This window comes from Xiphophorus maculatus, chromosome 3 (assembly GCF_002775205.1).
Source record: "Xiphophorus maculatus strain JP 163 A chromosome 3, X_maculatus-5.0-male, whole genome shotgun sequence".
NCBI classification, from domain to species: Eukaryota; Metazoa; Chordata; class Actinopteri; order Cyprinodontiformes; family Poeciliidae; genus Xiphophorus; species Xiphophorus maculatus.
The window spans coordinates 3,508,716-3,525,348 of record NC_036445.1 but is presented as its reverse complement, the minus strand read 5'-3'; the positions used below and the strand labels follow the sequence as shown (position 1 = coordinate 3,525,348).

The 16,633-nt window shown below is 34.5% G+C and overlaps 2 protein-coding genes across 2 annotated transcripts; one reads left to right on the top strand and one right to left on the bottom strand.

Annotated features, from left to right (window-relative positions):
• The first annotated feature begins 619 nt into the window (after positions 1 to 619).
• On the top strand, positions 620 to 8,987 carry LOC106699905 (meprin A subunit beta-like). The gene is made up of 14 exons (XM_023331200.1): positions 620 to 816; positions 1,592 to 1,610; positions 1,713 to 1,739; positions 1,865 to 1,890; positions 1,996 to 2,080; positions 2,325 to 2,442; positions 2,708 to 2,886; positions 3,296 to 3,514; positions 4,654 to 4,824; positions 6,410 to 6,640; positions 6,818 to 7,270; positions 7,376 to 7,549; positions 8,184 to 8,292; positions 8,501 to 8,987. The coding sequence occupies exons 1-14, from the start codon at positions 736 to 738 to the stop codon at positions 8,577 to 8,579; spliced, it is 1,971 nt and encodes a 656-aa protein (XP_023186968.1). The 5' UTR covers positions 620 to 735; the 3' UTR covers positions 8,580 to 8,987.
• A 2,779-nt stretch (positions 8,988 to 11,766) lies between these two features.
• On the bottom strand, positions 11,767 to 16,058 carry tomm40 (translocase of outer mitochondrial membrane 40). Its single transcript, XM_005808569.3, has 9 exons — positions 15,952 to 16,058; positions 14,394 to 14,626; positions 14,105 to 14,265; positions 13,916 to 14,017; positions 13,714 to 13,819; positions 13,261 to 13,383; positions 13,079 to 13,155; positions 12,427 to 12,529; positions 11,767 to 12,322 (listed from the first exon to the last, which is right to left on the bottom strand). Exons 2-9 carry the CDS (start codon positions 14,605 to 14,607, stop codon positions 12,183 to 12,185), a joined length of 1,026 nt encoding a protein of 341 aa, XP_005808626.1. The 5' UTR covers positions 14,608 to 14,626; positions 15,952 to 16,058; the 3' UTR covers positions 11,767 to 12,182.
• Between the last annotated feature and the right edge of the window lie 575 nt (positions 16,059 to 16,633).

The following is a 16,633-nucleotide window of genomic DNA, read 5'->3' as shown; positions in this document are numbered from 1 at the left end:
AACGAGACACAAAGACACCGGGACCAAATAGACCAAAATACATATACAGAAAACCCACGTCCTCACATTATTTACTGGAAGTATCAAATGAAAGAGGGATAAACTTTGGTCAAAAAGGAATGAACAGTAATACTAAAGTATGTGGTGGCAATGTTTTATTTGTACTCATTAACTAAGTTAAAAAGTTACCACCACCTTGCCAACCTTTCATTTTTATGCCAAATTCAGATTCTTGATGCAGATTATTTTGACTGAAGACTCATTTGATCAAAAAACATTTCCAGTCTTTGATTGTTCAGCTTTGCTGAGGTTGTGCAAATTGTGGTCTCAGATTTCTGTTCTTAGTTTGCAAAAGATATACCTGAGCGTTATATACGGTCTTGATCTTTCAGTTTTGTTATGTTTTTGGTTTGGTATTTGCCCTTTATTTATTCTACTGACTAGGTTGTGTTACAGAACATGTGATATTTTAATTCTACCATATCCCAAGATTAAGTTTCCCCTTTTGTATTGGTTCCCCCTATTCACAAAAAAAAAATGAATTTCATATCAAGCAGATGTGATTCGATTCACTGCCAGTGCTTCCTCTTTAGCCATCTTCTTACCTTGTATATAAATGTCTGAGTCTCAGTACAGCCCTTATGTCTGTTTTTGGTTTGATTTGATATTATTTTGTTGATGAGCTTTTGAGTTTACCCAACGTCTTCATGCCTGCATTTCTTTAACCAGTCTGCAATGCTAAGACTAGCTAAGAAGATGCAAGACAGCTTTTTTCTTGTCTGCTTGGTGGTTTCATCCACCCTTGCCATGAGCGTCGTAAGTATCTATGCTTTTATGTGAGCTACCATATGTTACCGACTGAATGTAATCTACTTTAAGTTTAAAAAGAAAGACGTAGAACAAAAAAGTAGTAGGAGTTATAAACTGAAAGTCATGGATTTTCTTTTAACATATTTTAGACATATTATCTGCAAATCTTAAAAACACAAATGTAATGTTGAATCTTCCATAACAGTCAACCAAAACATCCAACATCCAGTTAAATTAGTGGATTGTGTGTCAAACCTCAAATAAGATGATTCAGTTGTATATTTATTTTTTACAAGATACTGTTTTTCATGACATTGTATCACATATTCAGGATGTTTGTCTGCATCCTTAAGCTTCCTATAAGCAGCCTTTTTGCATCTAAAAAAATTTATTTTGACTTTACATTTTCACCAACTCTAAGCTTGTCTGAATTTTTCTCAGTCATTCCTTAAGACAACATGTAATAAAAATTTAACTTTCTCTATGTGCATTTTATTCATTGTAAACAATTGTTGATTTAAAGAAGAAAAAAGGCCCGTTTTTACTTTTAAAAAAAATCCAGGAATGACTCACAACACAACAGCAAACTGGTTAAGGCAAAAAATTTGAACTTTTAAAAAATATATTGAACTGCTTGTCATTTGCTATGACTTATAGTCTAATTTAGAAAAATACAGCTACTTTTCCAAAAAAAAAGGAAACATATTTTATCTGTTTCTTATAAGATTTTATATATGATTTTTTTTTTTTTTTAATTCTTATATGCATGGTTTTTTTGTAGAAAGAAGCAGATATGGTTGGTAAGTTGTACTTGGTTTTGTTTTTCATATTATTTTATAAATTCTACTGTTTGGTCTTTACATACTATGATCTCCAAAGGAGTCATTTTGTGTTTTTTGCAGACATTGAGAACAAGAACACCACAGATGGTAAAACTGATTTTCTTTTAAAAGAAAAACTATTTTTACATCAAATTGTACAATGGATATTTATTACCTTTTAGTTACTATTTTTTTACTTTAAAATAATCATTAACTTATATGTTTTATCTTAGACTTGTTAGTTGATGACATACATGAGGTAAGATTCTTATTTTTGCAGGCAAACTTTGAATTTATTTATTTTTTTAAACATTGTTTTACAAAAATTGTCACATGAATTCTTCTCGTATGATTATTATTTCAGGTGCCAGAGAATGCAAGAAGTACTATTTTAGGAGGATCCGGTTTGTGGAAATCCCCAGTTCCCTACGTGTTGGACAAAAGCCTCGGTAATTTCATTGGCTGACTTTAAAATATACATATGTATATTACATCTCTTTGGTTGCGTGTTGGTTAGTTGGTAAGGAAAGAAAGGATTACATTTATTGAAAGCAGAACATTCATGAAAAAGTAGTAATCACACCTTTAGGAAAATAATGCAGACTAAAGTGAAATGTTTTGTTTTACTTTTTAAAGAGTGTAACTGTCTTTGTTGTTGTTCCTTCTCCACTGCTATTTTTTTATTGACAAAAGACCTGAATGCTAAAGGAGTCATCTTGAGAGCTTTTGACCAGTTCAGGGTGAAGTCATGCATTGAATTTAAACCAAGGGATACTGAGGAGTATTACCTTTCGTTCCAAAACCTAGCTGGGTATGTATGTCTTGCATATTTATGCAAAGTTCAATAAATGCTACTTATCAGAACTTTTATTTTCAAATGTGAAAATACTGACATTTGTGTGTAGTCTTGTGTCAGGAATAATACATTCACAATGATTAAAAAAACATGAAAAATAGACAGAGAAATAATAAATAGTGTATATTCACTTATTAGCTATGACCAGTATAGAGTAAAACGATAATATGTGCACTCACGCTGCCGTTTCTGACAATAGTCTGTAATGTTTCTGTTCTAGGTGCTGGTCATATGTTGGCCGAATATTCAAAGACGGACAGGAGCTCTCTATTGATGCAGGCTGTGATCACATTGCTATTGTTGAACATGTGATTCTTCATGCTCTTGGCTTCTACCATGAAGAAATCAGGCATGACAGGGATGACTATGTGCAGATAAACTTTGACAACGTCATAGCAGGTTTAGTCATTTTATTACAGTGTACTTGTTCCATTTTGCTGCAACAAGGTGTTTGATGAAATAAGGGTATAAAGCATTTTGTAATTGCTGGATTGGAAGTATAATTACATAAAAATAATAAGTCAGGTCAACATAGCTTATTCTGTATGATATCTCCTCAGTGCTACATGTAGCTTAAGCAAATTTGAGGAAGTTTGATTGTCTACTTTGTACAAAAAGTGTGTAGTAAATCTTTCAACCACTTTGTAGATTTGTAGCAGGATTAGAAATGCAAAATACATGAGTATTTTGCATTCCTAATATATAATATCTAATTATGAATAGTCAGTCATTAACAACATTTATTTTTAAGTCTATTTCCATAAAAAAAAATCTTGTGTTCAGTATTTGAGTATTTTTGTGTTCTTAGGACAAGAAGTGTTTTTGAAGAAGCTTGGCAGTGATCTGAGTGACACCCATAATGTGTCATATGACTACCTGTCAGTGATGCACTCTGGCAAATATGCATTAAGCAATGGCAATGGTTCTACAATTATTACCAAAGACCCCAAATTCCAAAATGTTATTGGTCAAAGACTGGATATGAGTCCTCGAGATGCTCAAAAGTTGAAACTTCTCTACAAATGCAGTAAGTCCTACAATACTGATTATTCAAATTACTAAAAGAAATTGATTTTATTGTCAAACTTGTCTTTGTGCATATATATACAACATAATGTCAAACTTGTGATAGAGGTAAAATATCTAATGTATTACAGGAATTATCAGGACTTTCATGAAGCTAATTTTCATTGCATTTTAAGTAAATTGTTTTGAATTGGAACAACTAAATTAGTTAAGTTTTTGGGAAAATACATACTATTGAATTCAGTTATAAGATGATATTGCATTGTTTGATCAAGTAAATACTAAGCAAAGACACAACATTAATAATTTAGCATTTTTTGGCAATATTGAAACATGCACTGCAATGTCACAGCAGTACTGTATACTGTTGTACAGTACAAAGAGTTTTATGGATTTTCTATTAAAACATGATTTAGCTCTAAATAGAGAAAATTGTGAAATGGAAAAACATGCAGATGCATGAAATTTTGCAAGCTCATGAATTTAAACACAGTCAATGTAGAATTAAGCTAACGTAATTGAACGCCAGAATCCTCCAATTACAGACTTCCATTTACATATGGAAATAAATCTTTGATGTAATTAAGTAAATCAGAGGTAAATAATCCTTGAACATGTGCTTTTCTGGTAAGCACAACAATAGAACATGTCCACAGCGTGGAAAATGAAGAAAACAATGGAAAGTGAATTGTAGATTATCTTATATAGACACATAAAACCTAAAGACTTACACTTTATGTGCTAAAGTGTGTATTCATTCATAAGTGCGCACAATTTTTGTGAATGAGTGCAAAAATGTCCCAAAGAGATAGGGAGGCTGTGGCATTTCAAACTTTTGGCTGTTACAATTGAAAACAAAAAGGCACTTTAAAGCTTTATACATACGTATATGTATCTATATATAAAATAAAGATTTAAAAAAAAAACTGTGCCATAAAGACAATTAGATTTTTTCATTGCACCCCTGATCCTCACTGAACTCAAGGAAGAAGTTGCTGATAGGTTTAACCCAAAGTATTATTTGATCTAGATAAGGTGTAGTATGTATCTATCCTTTTAGCTAACTTGAATAATGAATAATGAAAAAATGAAACTTTGGTCAACACAAAGATTTAAATATTCAAAATATTTTATTAACAGATTCCACAGTTGCCTTTATGTTTTTCTGTGACTTTTCTAATGGGATGATGTGCCAAATGAGCCAAATGAACAGCTGTGCACAGAGTGGCAGTGGGTGGGAAGTGGTTACACAAGTTAATAGCGGTCCAAGCACTGACCACACCACTCTGCCTGCTGGAAACGGAGAAAATGGTAAGCATATTCATTACATTTTACATTATAAAACATGAAATAGTTTGTACATAGCATAATTATCAGACACAGAATAAAGTTCAAATTTACTCAAAAGTAAATGTAATTGCATGTTCATGTATATCTGATTTATATTTGAATATGTGAAATGATATATAGTTATAATCATATTTCTATTTACATGTCATAAAAAAATACATAGTCTCTTTTTCTCTCACTGCCACACATCTAATCAGATATTGCTTTTAATGTTTAGGTCTGTTGGGAATACCAAAATTATTTCTGTTTGCTGAATTCAGGAACAATGAGAGAGAAAGATGACTTGATAAAATAAAGCAAAATTAGACATCACTACATATGTGATTTTAAATTTGCGAATTAGACATTGCATACTAACTTTAACATTTTAGACAAACGTATCTAATTATTTATTTATTTTTTATTTGAGTTTATTTGATATTGACAGACACACATCGACATAGACAAACTGAACAAAACAGCAGTCTCATGTTTGCGTCATAGTGCAATAGCAACAGCTAGTTCGCAGCACTTGTCCCTAGATGGGCTTTTTAAAAAATACATCTAAAAGTAAAAATGATGATCATGTAAAATCAGCATAATGTTGGTGACATCTACAAACAAACGTTAAAAATGGGTACAGTTCTGTTTTTGACATAACCAGAGTTTTGTTTGTTTCTTGAACGTACTAAAACTGGTTACAGACTTTAAATCAACTGGAAGTGAGTTCCAAACTGCAGATCCTCTCACGGACAGAGCACTTTGAGCAAAAGTGGTTCTTCGAAAGGGGACCTTACAATTTCCATCTGAAGCTGCTCTAGTAGATCTGCTATTGAACTGCAGTCTCTGTATGCAATTGCTTAATGGTATAGGTGCATATCCATTTAAACACTTAAAAATCAATTTTAAAAGATTACAATTTATAAAATCAGAAAACTCCAAAATGCCAAATTTAGCCAAAATGTGACAATGATGGAATCTGATTGGCTTTTGATATTAAACCTTCAAAGCCCAATTATAGAGACTTGCTAATGGTTTGAGTATAGTTTGAGTAGTCTGAGACCAGACAGTAGCTCCATAGGAAAAACAAGGCTCCTAACATTTAACTGAGCATCCAGAATTATTCCTAAATATTTTTTCTTGTGATACTTGCTCAATAGGGTTCCCATTGATCTGAATATTCAAGGACTGTAATGACGTTTTCTTGATTGAAAAGCAAATACATTTTCTTTTCTTTGTATTGAGAGTTAAGCAAGAATCATTTAGCTATGATGATAATCTCTGTAGGCTGTTCTGAAGCTTTTCACTGACTTCAATACTGTTTTTGTCCGATGTGTAAACAATGGTGTCATCAGCAAACATTTGCAGGTTAACTTCAGGACAAATTTTAACCTGACATTTAGAAGTAAAGAATGTTCAAATAGGAAAGATCTGACTCACTATGATTCATTGAGAAAAAAATGTGTCTGATTAGACAATGTTTATAAATATCTGGTTTCAGCTGAATATGTATATAGATTGATGAAAGAAAGATATTACCAAATTGTTTTTAACCTTATAATTCTAGGTCAGGAAACAGGATATTTCATCCATGCTAGCACATCATCAGATCAAGTGGGAGATTCAGCTTGGCTTGGGACCAAAATCATGAGCACTAAACGGGAATGTAAAGTCCAATGTCTGCAGTTTTACTATTTCCACAGTGGAAATGAGTCTGATGAACTTAATATCTGGATCAGAGAGTTTCAGGATGAGCATGACACCACAGGAACTCCCCGCCTCATGGGACAGATCACTGGTAAAATCGCCGATGAAATCTTGCGGATGCTTTTAGCAATTTCTCTAAGTATCTTATATTTTCACAATAATAAAGGCCTTTATATTCTATTTTGTTTTGACAATATGCATTTCTACATGTGCACCAACCAAGGTACTTAAATAGTATATCATGGTGACCTAAAAACATTGTTCCCAGGTCCACCAACATCTCACTGGAAGCTCCATCATGTTTCTCTCAATGCCACCAAAACCTTTCAGGTGGTGTTTGAGGTTCGGAAAGGAGCAGGAAGCTCTACAGGCGGCTTCTCCATTGATGACATCAATCTCTCTGAGACCGAGTGTCCACATGTGACCCTGCAGATTGACGACTTAGAGAGACTTTTAAACACAAGTAGGTTTGGAACTGCAATATACAGTCCGCGGCAGTACTCCAAAGAGGGCTACGCTTACCGGATAGTTGTTGGACTCTACCACGCATTCATCGGAATGTACGTGGAAATCTTGTCTGGTGACAATGATGACCAGCTGAAATGGCCTTGTCTACAAAAACAAGTGACCTTCCAAATGCTAGACCAAACCCCTAACATGAAAATGCAAATGTCAAAGCAATGGAGTGAAGTTACACACGAAAGTCACAAGCTCTCTAATGGTAGGTGCACTATAAAACTTGGAAATTACTGTAAGGAAAATCTCTAATAATAAAGTGATAACAATATCTTCTTTGTCCTGTGCTAAAAATGATTTATATAAACAGGTATCGGTGCATGGGCCAACCCTCGTGAAAATGGAAGCATAGTTTTTTATGAAAATGGTGAGTCAGTCTATGGTGGAGTTTTATTTGGGTACCGCTATTTCACATTTTTGGAAGAACTGCAAACCAGGGAGTTTCTGAAGGGAGGTAGTGCCATCTTCATGTTCAGCTTTGAAGGTAAGTAGGCATGTTTTGCTCAGAGTAAATTAAATGCATGTATGATATTGCTTTCATACTAAAGACCCATAAAAGCCACATATTCATTTAATAAAAAGGGTAGATGCAAAAAGCAGCATTACTTGGGCAAACACAACACTGCTATAGTTATTAAGAACATCTGGGTGTTTGAGGTTTTATTTATGTGACAAACAAAAACAAGACTGAATGAAAATTGAAGATGTTTAAACCATTGCAGAAAATTAGAAAATGCTCAAATAAAATTAGGCTTCTTCAGTAAACTGTTGTTTAATGTGACTGTATTTAAATAAATATAGCTTCCTTTGGAATAAATAAACAACATTATGAGTCCTTGTAGGAAGAACTCATAATGTTGAGTTCTCTTAAAGAATTTTCTTAGAGATCGGTAACTGAAACAATGCTGACTCATCCATTGTGTGGACTAAACAGTTATATGTCAAACACCTTCTTCTACACTGATGAGATGGATATGATCTCCAGAAATCTTGGGATAGGACCGATGGGCTGAGTGGGTGTGAAAAGTCAGGATTGTTTAAAAATAAAAACCTTGTCAAGGTGATTAAACTGAATGTACCTTTTCTTTTACTGTTACTATTTTTTTATCTTTTGGTAGATGTCACTCCTCTGGTTAATGGAAACTCTCTACCGTGTCCTCAAGTGCAACCAATGAACATCACAGCTCGTGCTACAAATTGGGAGAATGGCCCATGTTTCTTAAAAGGGTGAGATTTAGCGTCAAATATAGTTTCACCTTAACAAAGTACAAATCTTACACAAGTAAGATAACCACAACTATCCCAGAAAATAAATACTAAAATAAATACTTGACATCCAACTAGTGCTGTAATGCAGATAATCTAATAGACAGACAAAATATGAAATGTAAAATATTTTAAAATGTTTTAATCATCTATTTTCTTTTTATTCTAGTGTTCCTGGGTTTTCTCCTGGTTTGGTTGCTTCTCTGATGCTCACCCTCCTGCTGCCAATAATTTTTATGTTGGCTTGATGAGGCTACAGAGCCGTAGATCTTCCCTTCAAATATTTTGCCTTTGCACAAACATTAACAATAATGCTTCTGAATCTCTATGGATATTTTTTTAAACTATGATTAAAAGAAAATGCTGCACTATAAGCATTTTTTTATTAAGAGTAATTGTATGGGATGAAAAACTTACATTATATAAATGTTCGGTGGTGGGAACATATTTTGTTTTATATGTATTTCTTGATATTGTTAAAGTATTGGTAAAACAAAACAAAAAATTACTGTTGGCCTTCTTTTTATCAAATTTGAAGGATCCACCAATTTTAGATTTGTTTTGGGTTTGAATTTCCAATGCTGTATTTACCAACACACTAACATGCTTTACTATGGATCTCTGGGCTTGGTGGCTTAATAAAGCAGATGAAAAAACAAATTGTGGGGCCTTTTTTGCAGGTACAGGTGTCATAAACTACCACAAAATGTATTTTACTCAATGTTCCTTGTGTTAAACATCACTGTATTGTGTAGCCTTTTTTCACAGCTGTGTAGCAATATTAGCTTTTATTGACCGCAGGCTTCAAGCCCTGCTGCTTTTTCACTGCCTCCACTACTGTGGATAACATTTGATTTAACTGATTCATAAGACAGACAGAGATAAACTTTATCCAGAATAGAAAATTGTTCTGTCATACAGTCTAGCAACTACAAAAATATCCTTGTTCAACAATGATAGTGATAGCTATCATAGTGAAAGGAACCTAACTCTATAGATTTTCTTCAGCAAGTAAGAAATAGGAATATGTGCAAATAAAAGCCTTTATCAAATCATGAGTGAGGATGGTATGATGAGGTTTCATAAATATTTAGGGGTGTAATATAAATTCAATTTAATTAATTTTATTTGCAGAGCACCAATGAACGTCATCACATCACTTTACAAACAAAAATAAAATGTAGACATAACTACACACATTCAAATTACAACAGGGGATTTAAATTTTTTTTAGAAGGTCACTAATTTCCTACTGATTTTGTCAGCAAGGAAATTTTCAACAAAAGCTCCATTTTCTCAAGACACCACTTTTGGCATATTTTCAATTCTTGTTTTAAAGTAGCCAAGTCATTTTAGCTTATTATTCCAGTTAGTACAAAAAACTATGGAAACCCATCTGATTGCATCAAGTCTTTAATTTTTCAGCAGTAGCTCTGACTGATCATGCATGAAAGCAGAACTGCTCTTTAACAGAAAGAAACCTGGAGCAGAATCTGCCTTTGTGTGAATAGCTGTCTACTGCAAATGACACGGGTTTGGAGAAGACAGAGCAAACACACACTCTCGTTTTCATATATAATTTTTGCTTGGCTTAGACTTTTGTCTCCTCACCTGCAATTTCAGGTACAATAAAATCTATCCATTGGCTTCAGATAGAGACATAGGTTTCACCAAGCCTTGCAGCATTTTCCTTACATCTCATCCATGCAAAGGTCTTCCTCTTCAATTTTTCCACCTCCTTGTCTGTAATATATCATATAAGTCTGATAATTATATCAGACTTATATGATATAAATATAAGTCTGATATGGCAATTATGCAGAAAATTCCAGCTTCGTTAATTTCTTAATTTAATATCATTGATCATTGTTTATTCTTTTTGAATAAACAGAAAGAAAAGATTTTCAATATATAACACATCAGATTTCATTGTCCCTCAAAATCACATTGAAGCCCAATGTGCAAAGAGTGCAGCAGTCATGCTGCTCATGATTTGCTGAATCTGAGATCCAACAACAGATGCAAGGTTAGAGAAGTAGGCATTAATATTGTCTCCCACTGTGTACTATGTTTCCTTTTTCATCATATAGAGGATCTTTAACAATAGTCGCTTCAGTAAAATGTTTCATATAATTACTTTATTGTCCTTGTGTTGCAGCATCTTTAGCTTCTCTCCTGCAGTGATGGCTTCTTCTATCCTCACTCTCCTACTAAGCCTGAAGTCTTTGGAGCTTTGATCAGTATCTCCCATCTAAATATCACCTCTTTATGTGTAAAGCTACAGTCATTTAGCTAAAATGATTCCATACATGTGTTGCTTTTAGTTATCTGAAAGCTTCAGTTGTCTTGAATCACAAGCAGGATTCTTATTTATGTTGGTGAAATGGCTTCTTGTCTTATTGTGTCTTCCTTTACCTATTCAAGAAAAACTAATAGAAATATTCAGTAATGGTGATTTTGGTCTTAAAGCTGCAGTATGTAATTTTAAAAAATGGTTAAAATATTCTTTTAAATAAAAAATACACTGTCGTATAATACATGACTTTTTAAATCTGATTTACACAGTCCTGCTGCATTCATATACCCATAGGTTGGGTACATGAATGTACATGTTCCCGGTTAAATCAAGGCATTTTGAAAATGAAATAATTATCTATTTGGTATTTGTTTTACTAAAAATTCTAATTCACTGATTTGACATATGCAATTCTGTCTGTTCCTATTTGTACCTTCTGTTTGTGCACCAATAAATCAAATTTACTTTAATGTGAAGCATATTGAAATTACATGTGATTAAAAGAATTACAAATTAAATTCCAATTGCTTGAACTATATTTTACTATGCAGATTTCATTTCTTTTAATTGTGATCATTATGAAATCCCAAAGCAGTTGTTCAGAAATCAGAAAACTAGATAAGACCAATGGCACAGCTAAAATGAAACCTGCAAAATCATGAATAAAACCTCAGACTCGATTGGTGTCCAGCACATGCAGGCAGCCTCCAAAATGTGGTAGGATAAAGAAACCCAAAAACTGAAAATGGTTGACAAGAGGATCGTCAACCAAAACTCATTCAAGAGTTTTGGTGGCGATTCGGATGGAATCAGCACTTCACATATTGCTACACTGAAATACTGTAATTAGGGCAAAAGCTGCAAATATTGCAATAATAATTGAATGTTACATTTGTATAATCTGTAATACATAATCATCAAAATTAATCAGAAATATGTGATTTCCATATTATGAGCATTGCTTTTTGAATTTAATGATTTTATGACTATAAATTGAGGGCCCTTTCATTCAGATAATACCAGCATCATACATGCAAAATCTATTTTTTTCTTGTAGATACAGAAAAAGATCTGATCAACTTTTAAAACGGTAAACTGTTTTGCAGCTCAATTCAGTGTCATTTGCTGTTTCTCAGTTCTTAGAAACACCCCAGATCCAGCTTTTTTAATGAAAAATCTGATCAAGTTGTACAAAAGGAAATGACATTTATTTTAATCCATACATGATATATTATGTCTTACTGTACCACTTACTTAAATTTTCACGTCACATGTTCTCATGCATCACCTGAAGCTCTCTGATAGATGCCATTCTAGCCTCTCAGAATATCCAATACATCACACAGGAAAGACATTTGTGCTACAGTATGTAGGCATGGCTTGGCCAGTCCTGGCTCCTTGGTAGTTCTCATTTTTTTCCCTTCCCATCTGCCCCAGAAATCAGTTGTAAAAGAGTCTTTGAATCCAATTCCTAAAACATAGTTCAGGTTCCTGGGTGTCTCTGTGCCAGTCCAAGCCGTGGTCTGTAAGCTGGTTCCAGGCAGCCTGTGCACCGTTAGCCAATGGTGACCCCAAAGCCACACTGGAACTTGTTTTTGCGGTGGTTGAGGAAGGCCCCCAAAGCCAAGGTAAGAGGAAGAGGTACTAGTTTCTTTTCCAGGGTTGCCCCAACCACCCAATTACTGTCAACTGTTCCTACAGAGTCAAAAAAGGAAGGCACACATAGAAAACATGTTTCTTGTTTCTTTCTTTTACAATTAATGTCACAGGAGGTGAGAATTGCAAACCTTTATATTTACCTTTAAAAAGCAAATTAGCTTTGGGAACGTCCAGCTGGTAACCAAAGGATGTCGTGGTGTCTTGCATCCTTGTGCTGGCTTCAAATTCAACTCCTACCTGCAACTGTGTCACAGTGAAGTAAAAAGATATATTACAGTCATGTTACTACTACAACCAAGAGATGATGCACAGAGAATCTGAAGGAAATTATCTTTTCTTTTCTCAATGCTGCTTTAGAATGAAATTCAAGAGTCAAAGGCCTGTTTGGTGCAAAAACAGATTCTAGCACTTTTTAAAATATCAATTCAAGGTTCTGAATCTGTAATGCGTGTCCCACTTGCTACTGGGTGCCACTAGCACTTTAGCTCCATCTGGTGGTAAACATAGGGCTGGACAATATGGTTCAAAACTAAAATCAGATTTTTCTTTTCACACCAAGTCAGATCTTAGTTGATTTTGTTTTTGACCTGATGCAAGCTGCTAAAGCCTAAAAACTGACTTGAGACAGACTTTAGATGAAGTTGTTGGTGTCAGAAGCCTGTTGTGTAATATTTTAATTATTATAGAAAATAATCTTCATATTTTTGCTAAATGTACACATGTAAATACAAATAAAGCAAAAGAGCTGTACACACAAATATATGATCAGAAAGTGTTACTAATATTCAGTACCTGGTCGTTGGCTTTGTGATAGTATGTAGCATGAGCTCCAGCACCGCCCAAAGTTAAAGTTGCAACAAAGTTGTCACCTGAGAAAAAAATTAAAACAAAAATGTTGTTTAACAGATATGTTTACACTTATAGACACATATCAGGTCTGCTATGCAGAGATTAAAAAGTAAAAATAATATTACCTGTATACCTCCCTAAGAGAGATGTTACAGTCCCTTCCTCCCCTGGTCTCCTGTGATAAACCAGTTCTCCACCTAGAACCAGTGCTGGTGTAATTGACTGGAGATAGTGGGCCACCATAATGCCTGCGATAAAATCATAGTAGAATGAGTTAAATGTATAGTACATGTACATATTTTTTTCAATGGGAATACCTGATCTTTTTCAGTTCATTCATTTTTTTAGTTTCCGGGTGCTGTGAAGAGCGTATTCGTGCATTTTTTCTAAAAATTTGATAAAAACTAAACAATTGCATGTTCTTTGTTAACTGTTATCTTATTGTGATTTCCCTATTCTGAGCTACTTTTATTCATCATCAGTATTGACACATTAGCAAATGCATTAGTTTCAAAATGTTTGTAATCATACACATTGCGTTCTGATGGTCTTCCTTCCTGATCCTAACAAATACATACCAGATCCAACAAGTACATCCGGGTTTCCAAGTGTCACCGCAGAGGTGAAATCTTGACCGCGATACTCAAAGTCACACTGCCAGTTGACAAACTTATGTTGCTGAGTCTACAACAGCAAACAAAAACAACACAACTTATGAATCTAATTGACAGGGTGAGAATTTATGTATAAAATAAAAGCAAATCTCAATGTCTTACACACCTGCATTGCTATTTTGGAGCGTACAGCATTTGTGAGCTGGTGGATGACCTGCGCATTCAGACTGCCAGTGTTGTCCAAGTCACCAACTATGACCGGAAAAGACTAAGAGCAAAAAATGTACAGATGTTTTTTTTTAATTAAATAAACTACAGCGTATCAAACAGAATTATGTAATCCAAAATTAATTACCTCCGCTGGTCCGGTCTGTTTACTTCCAACATATGTAGAACCAAATCTATATCCAGAATCGCCCAGGGTGCTGAGAGTAATAGTGTGGCTGACTTGGAAGTGGTTACTTAAGCCCTTGTTTACTACTAGCCTCACCCCTTCCATCTGCATGGGGAAGATCTCTAAAACAACAATAACCAGAAATGGTTATTTAAACAAATATTTTTCCAGTTTAAATAAAATTAGACCAAAATTACTACACTTATATTAAACCACTAAATGTGCGTGTCCAGACATTAGATCTTGTTACCTTTACATTTCCTGTGACACTCCTCATATGTGCCAGGGTTCTGGAGTGGTGAATCTGCATCAGCTTTCTGCTGGTCAGATTCGGACCCTGGAGTGACGGAAGACACTGGGGGCATGGTGAAGCCGGGGGGTACGGAGACCAAACCCGGGACCCCTTGACCACCAGCTGGAGCTGGGGCCGGAGTGGGTGAGGCAGCAGCCAACACACTGCCCATGGTCTAAGACTGTAACAAACTGCAAGAGAGACAGGCAGGGAATAAACACTATTTTTCTAGATACGTGTTACTTGTATCAGAGGTATTTAAGCACAGAAAACATAACTGACAGATTTAAATATCTATGAATATACACAAGTGTTAATAAGCAGTGTTGATGAGCTATGGATCTGTAGTTGCTGTTTAGTTTTTGCAACAGTAGGTTGCAGTTTCAAAAACTCCCACTAATAGAATTAAAATGCCATGAACATTTGTTGTCCATTTTTTTCATTCCCTTTAGAGTCAAATTTGGAGCTTGCTACAGGGTGCTTTGAAGTTGTTGTTTTTTTGTTTCTTTTTCTTCTATTTCCACTATTAACTAAATAGTCTGAGAGACATTGCTTCAGTGTGCCTATTGGTAAAAGAAATAACAAATTTAATCAATAACTTGGAAATATTTTTTTCTTTCAATTGAGGGATAATTATTCAATTAAATAATGTAAGCAAAATGTAAACTTTTTGTTTCAAGGCAAATTATTCTTTGTCACTGCTTTAAATATAAGATAATCATATTCTACTACAATAAGAAGCATGACAAGACATTTTAAAACAAGTTAGATAAACCAGGTTTAGCTAACCTCGTTTTAAAAGCTGGCAATAAAGCTACTTATTTTATTTAAATAGGTTGTTCAAAGACAATTTGTTTTAAATGATCCTGTTAATAATGAAAAAAGTTTTGTGTCTCAAAATTTTCATTTCGAAAATGAGGGATAAGCTACCCTGGATTTCAAGCTTTAAAATAAGGTGGATGTCTTACACACATGATCTTAATGTCCTATGAGAGTTCTGCTAATGCGTCTTTAGATATACTATTCAGATATGAAACTCAGAAAAATGTTGCTAACACTTCCAAAAACAAATGCTAAACAACAATTATACTTCCATTAAATTCCCATGTTACACTGCCTGCAGCACTGCCCTGTTGTACTGTACTGGCTGTAATAGTAAGGCAGGCTAATTGTAGCAAAGGCCCACTCTGGTCAAATTCTACATATAAAATACGGATGCGTAAAAAGAACAGATATCACATTGCAGCATGAGGCATTTTTAAAAGCGAGCAAACATGAAGATTAACACACAGATGGAGGAAACCATCAGAAAACTGTATTTAATCTCCCCAGGCTAATGTAAGGTAACATGGTTGGTGTTAGCTAGTTGGCTAGGTAGCCATGTGGAGGCAACCACGAGATGTCTTCGTTTACAAATGGCCAGCATAGCTGGTTAAAATACCAGCGCTGGCAAAGAGACACCATCTGCCACACTCAAATTATAACCCATATGTAGTATTATAATGCTGCTACTCACAAAGACGAACAGGGTCCAGGGGGGGTAGTTGCAAACCGGTAAAGTTCGCGACAACGTCCGTGAACCGTACTTCACAAGCGCCCACCCATTTTCCGCTTCTGACTTTTAGATTGGCTGGTGGATATTTTTATTTAAATCGCGATTAGCTAAGAGAAATAGACTGGGAGGGCTCAGTGCTGCTGACGTATGGTCAGGTTCATTCGTTGAACGTTGGATTATTTCAGAGTCGCACTGAATGACATTCCAAGGGTACGCCTAGTTTAAGTTCCTTAGCACATTTACGGAATTGCAAAGCTGCTAGAGCTAAATTTTAAATTTCTGCATCTGGTGCCCAAGTTTTATTCCAGACATTTGAGACTGATATTAGCAAAATGTGAGAAAGATATTTGAAACAGATAAATGTAAGAAGAGTTAAATAGAGTAAGCATTCTTTTAAAATACAATTTCAAAGTGAGACAAATCATGGATTAGACCGAGAGAGAGCAAGGGATTGTGGGTCCAGCTTAAATAAAATACAATTCAACAACCTCATGGCAGATTGGTTTTTAAACAAAATAGAGAGTAAATCTGGTGTATTGAAGAAATCACTTGCACTTGTGCATACTGGTTATCTAAATTTAGCACAAAAATGTAAATATATTTTTAAATAGAAATCTTACACCCTATCAAAAGCTTGTTGCAG

What these genes read in the sequence shown, in the direction of transcription:
- LOC106699905 (XM_023331200.1), top strand. Translation starts at nt 736, where the DNA reads ATGCTAAGACTAGCTAAGAAGATGCAAGACAGCTTTTTTCTTGTCTGC. An exon ending in TAGTTGATGACATACATGAG is followed by an intron (nt 1,891 to 1,995) that starts GTAAGATTCTTA and finishes TTATTATTTCAG; the next exon opens with GTGCCAGAGAATGCAAGAAG. An exon ending in CCTCATGGGACAGATCACTG is followed by an intron (nt 6,641 to 6,817) that starts GTAAAATCGCCG and finishes CATTGTTCCCAG; the next exon opens with GTCCACCAACATCTCACTGG.
- tomm40 (XM_005808569.3), bottom strand. Translation starts at nt 14,607, where the DNA reads ATGGGCAGTGTGTTGGCTGCTGCCTCACCCACTCCGGCCCCAGCTCCA. An exon ending in AACAGACCGGACCAGCGGAG is followed by an intron (nt 14,018 to 14,104) that starts GTAATTAATTTT and finishes TTTTGCTCTTAG; the next exon opens with TCTTTTCCGGTCATAGTTGG. An exon ending in GCTCCAAAATAGCAATGCAG is followed by an intron (nt 13,820 to 13,915) that starts GTGTGTAAGACA and finishes TTGCTGTTGTAG; the next exon opens with ACTCAGCAACATAAGTTTGT.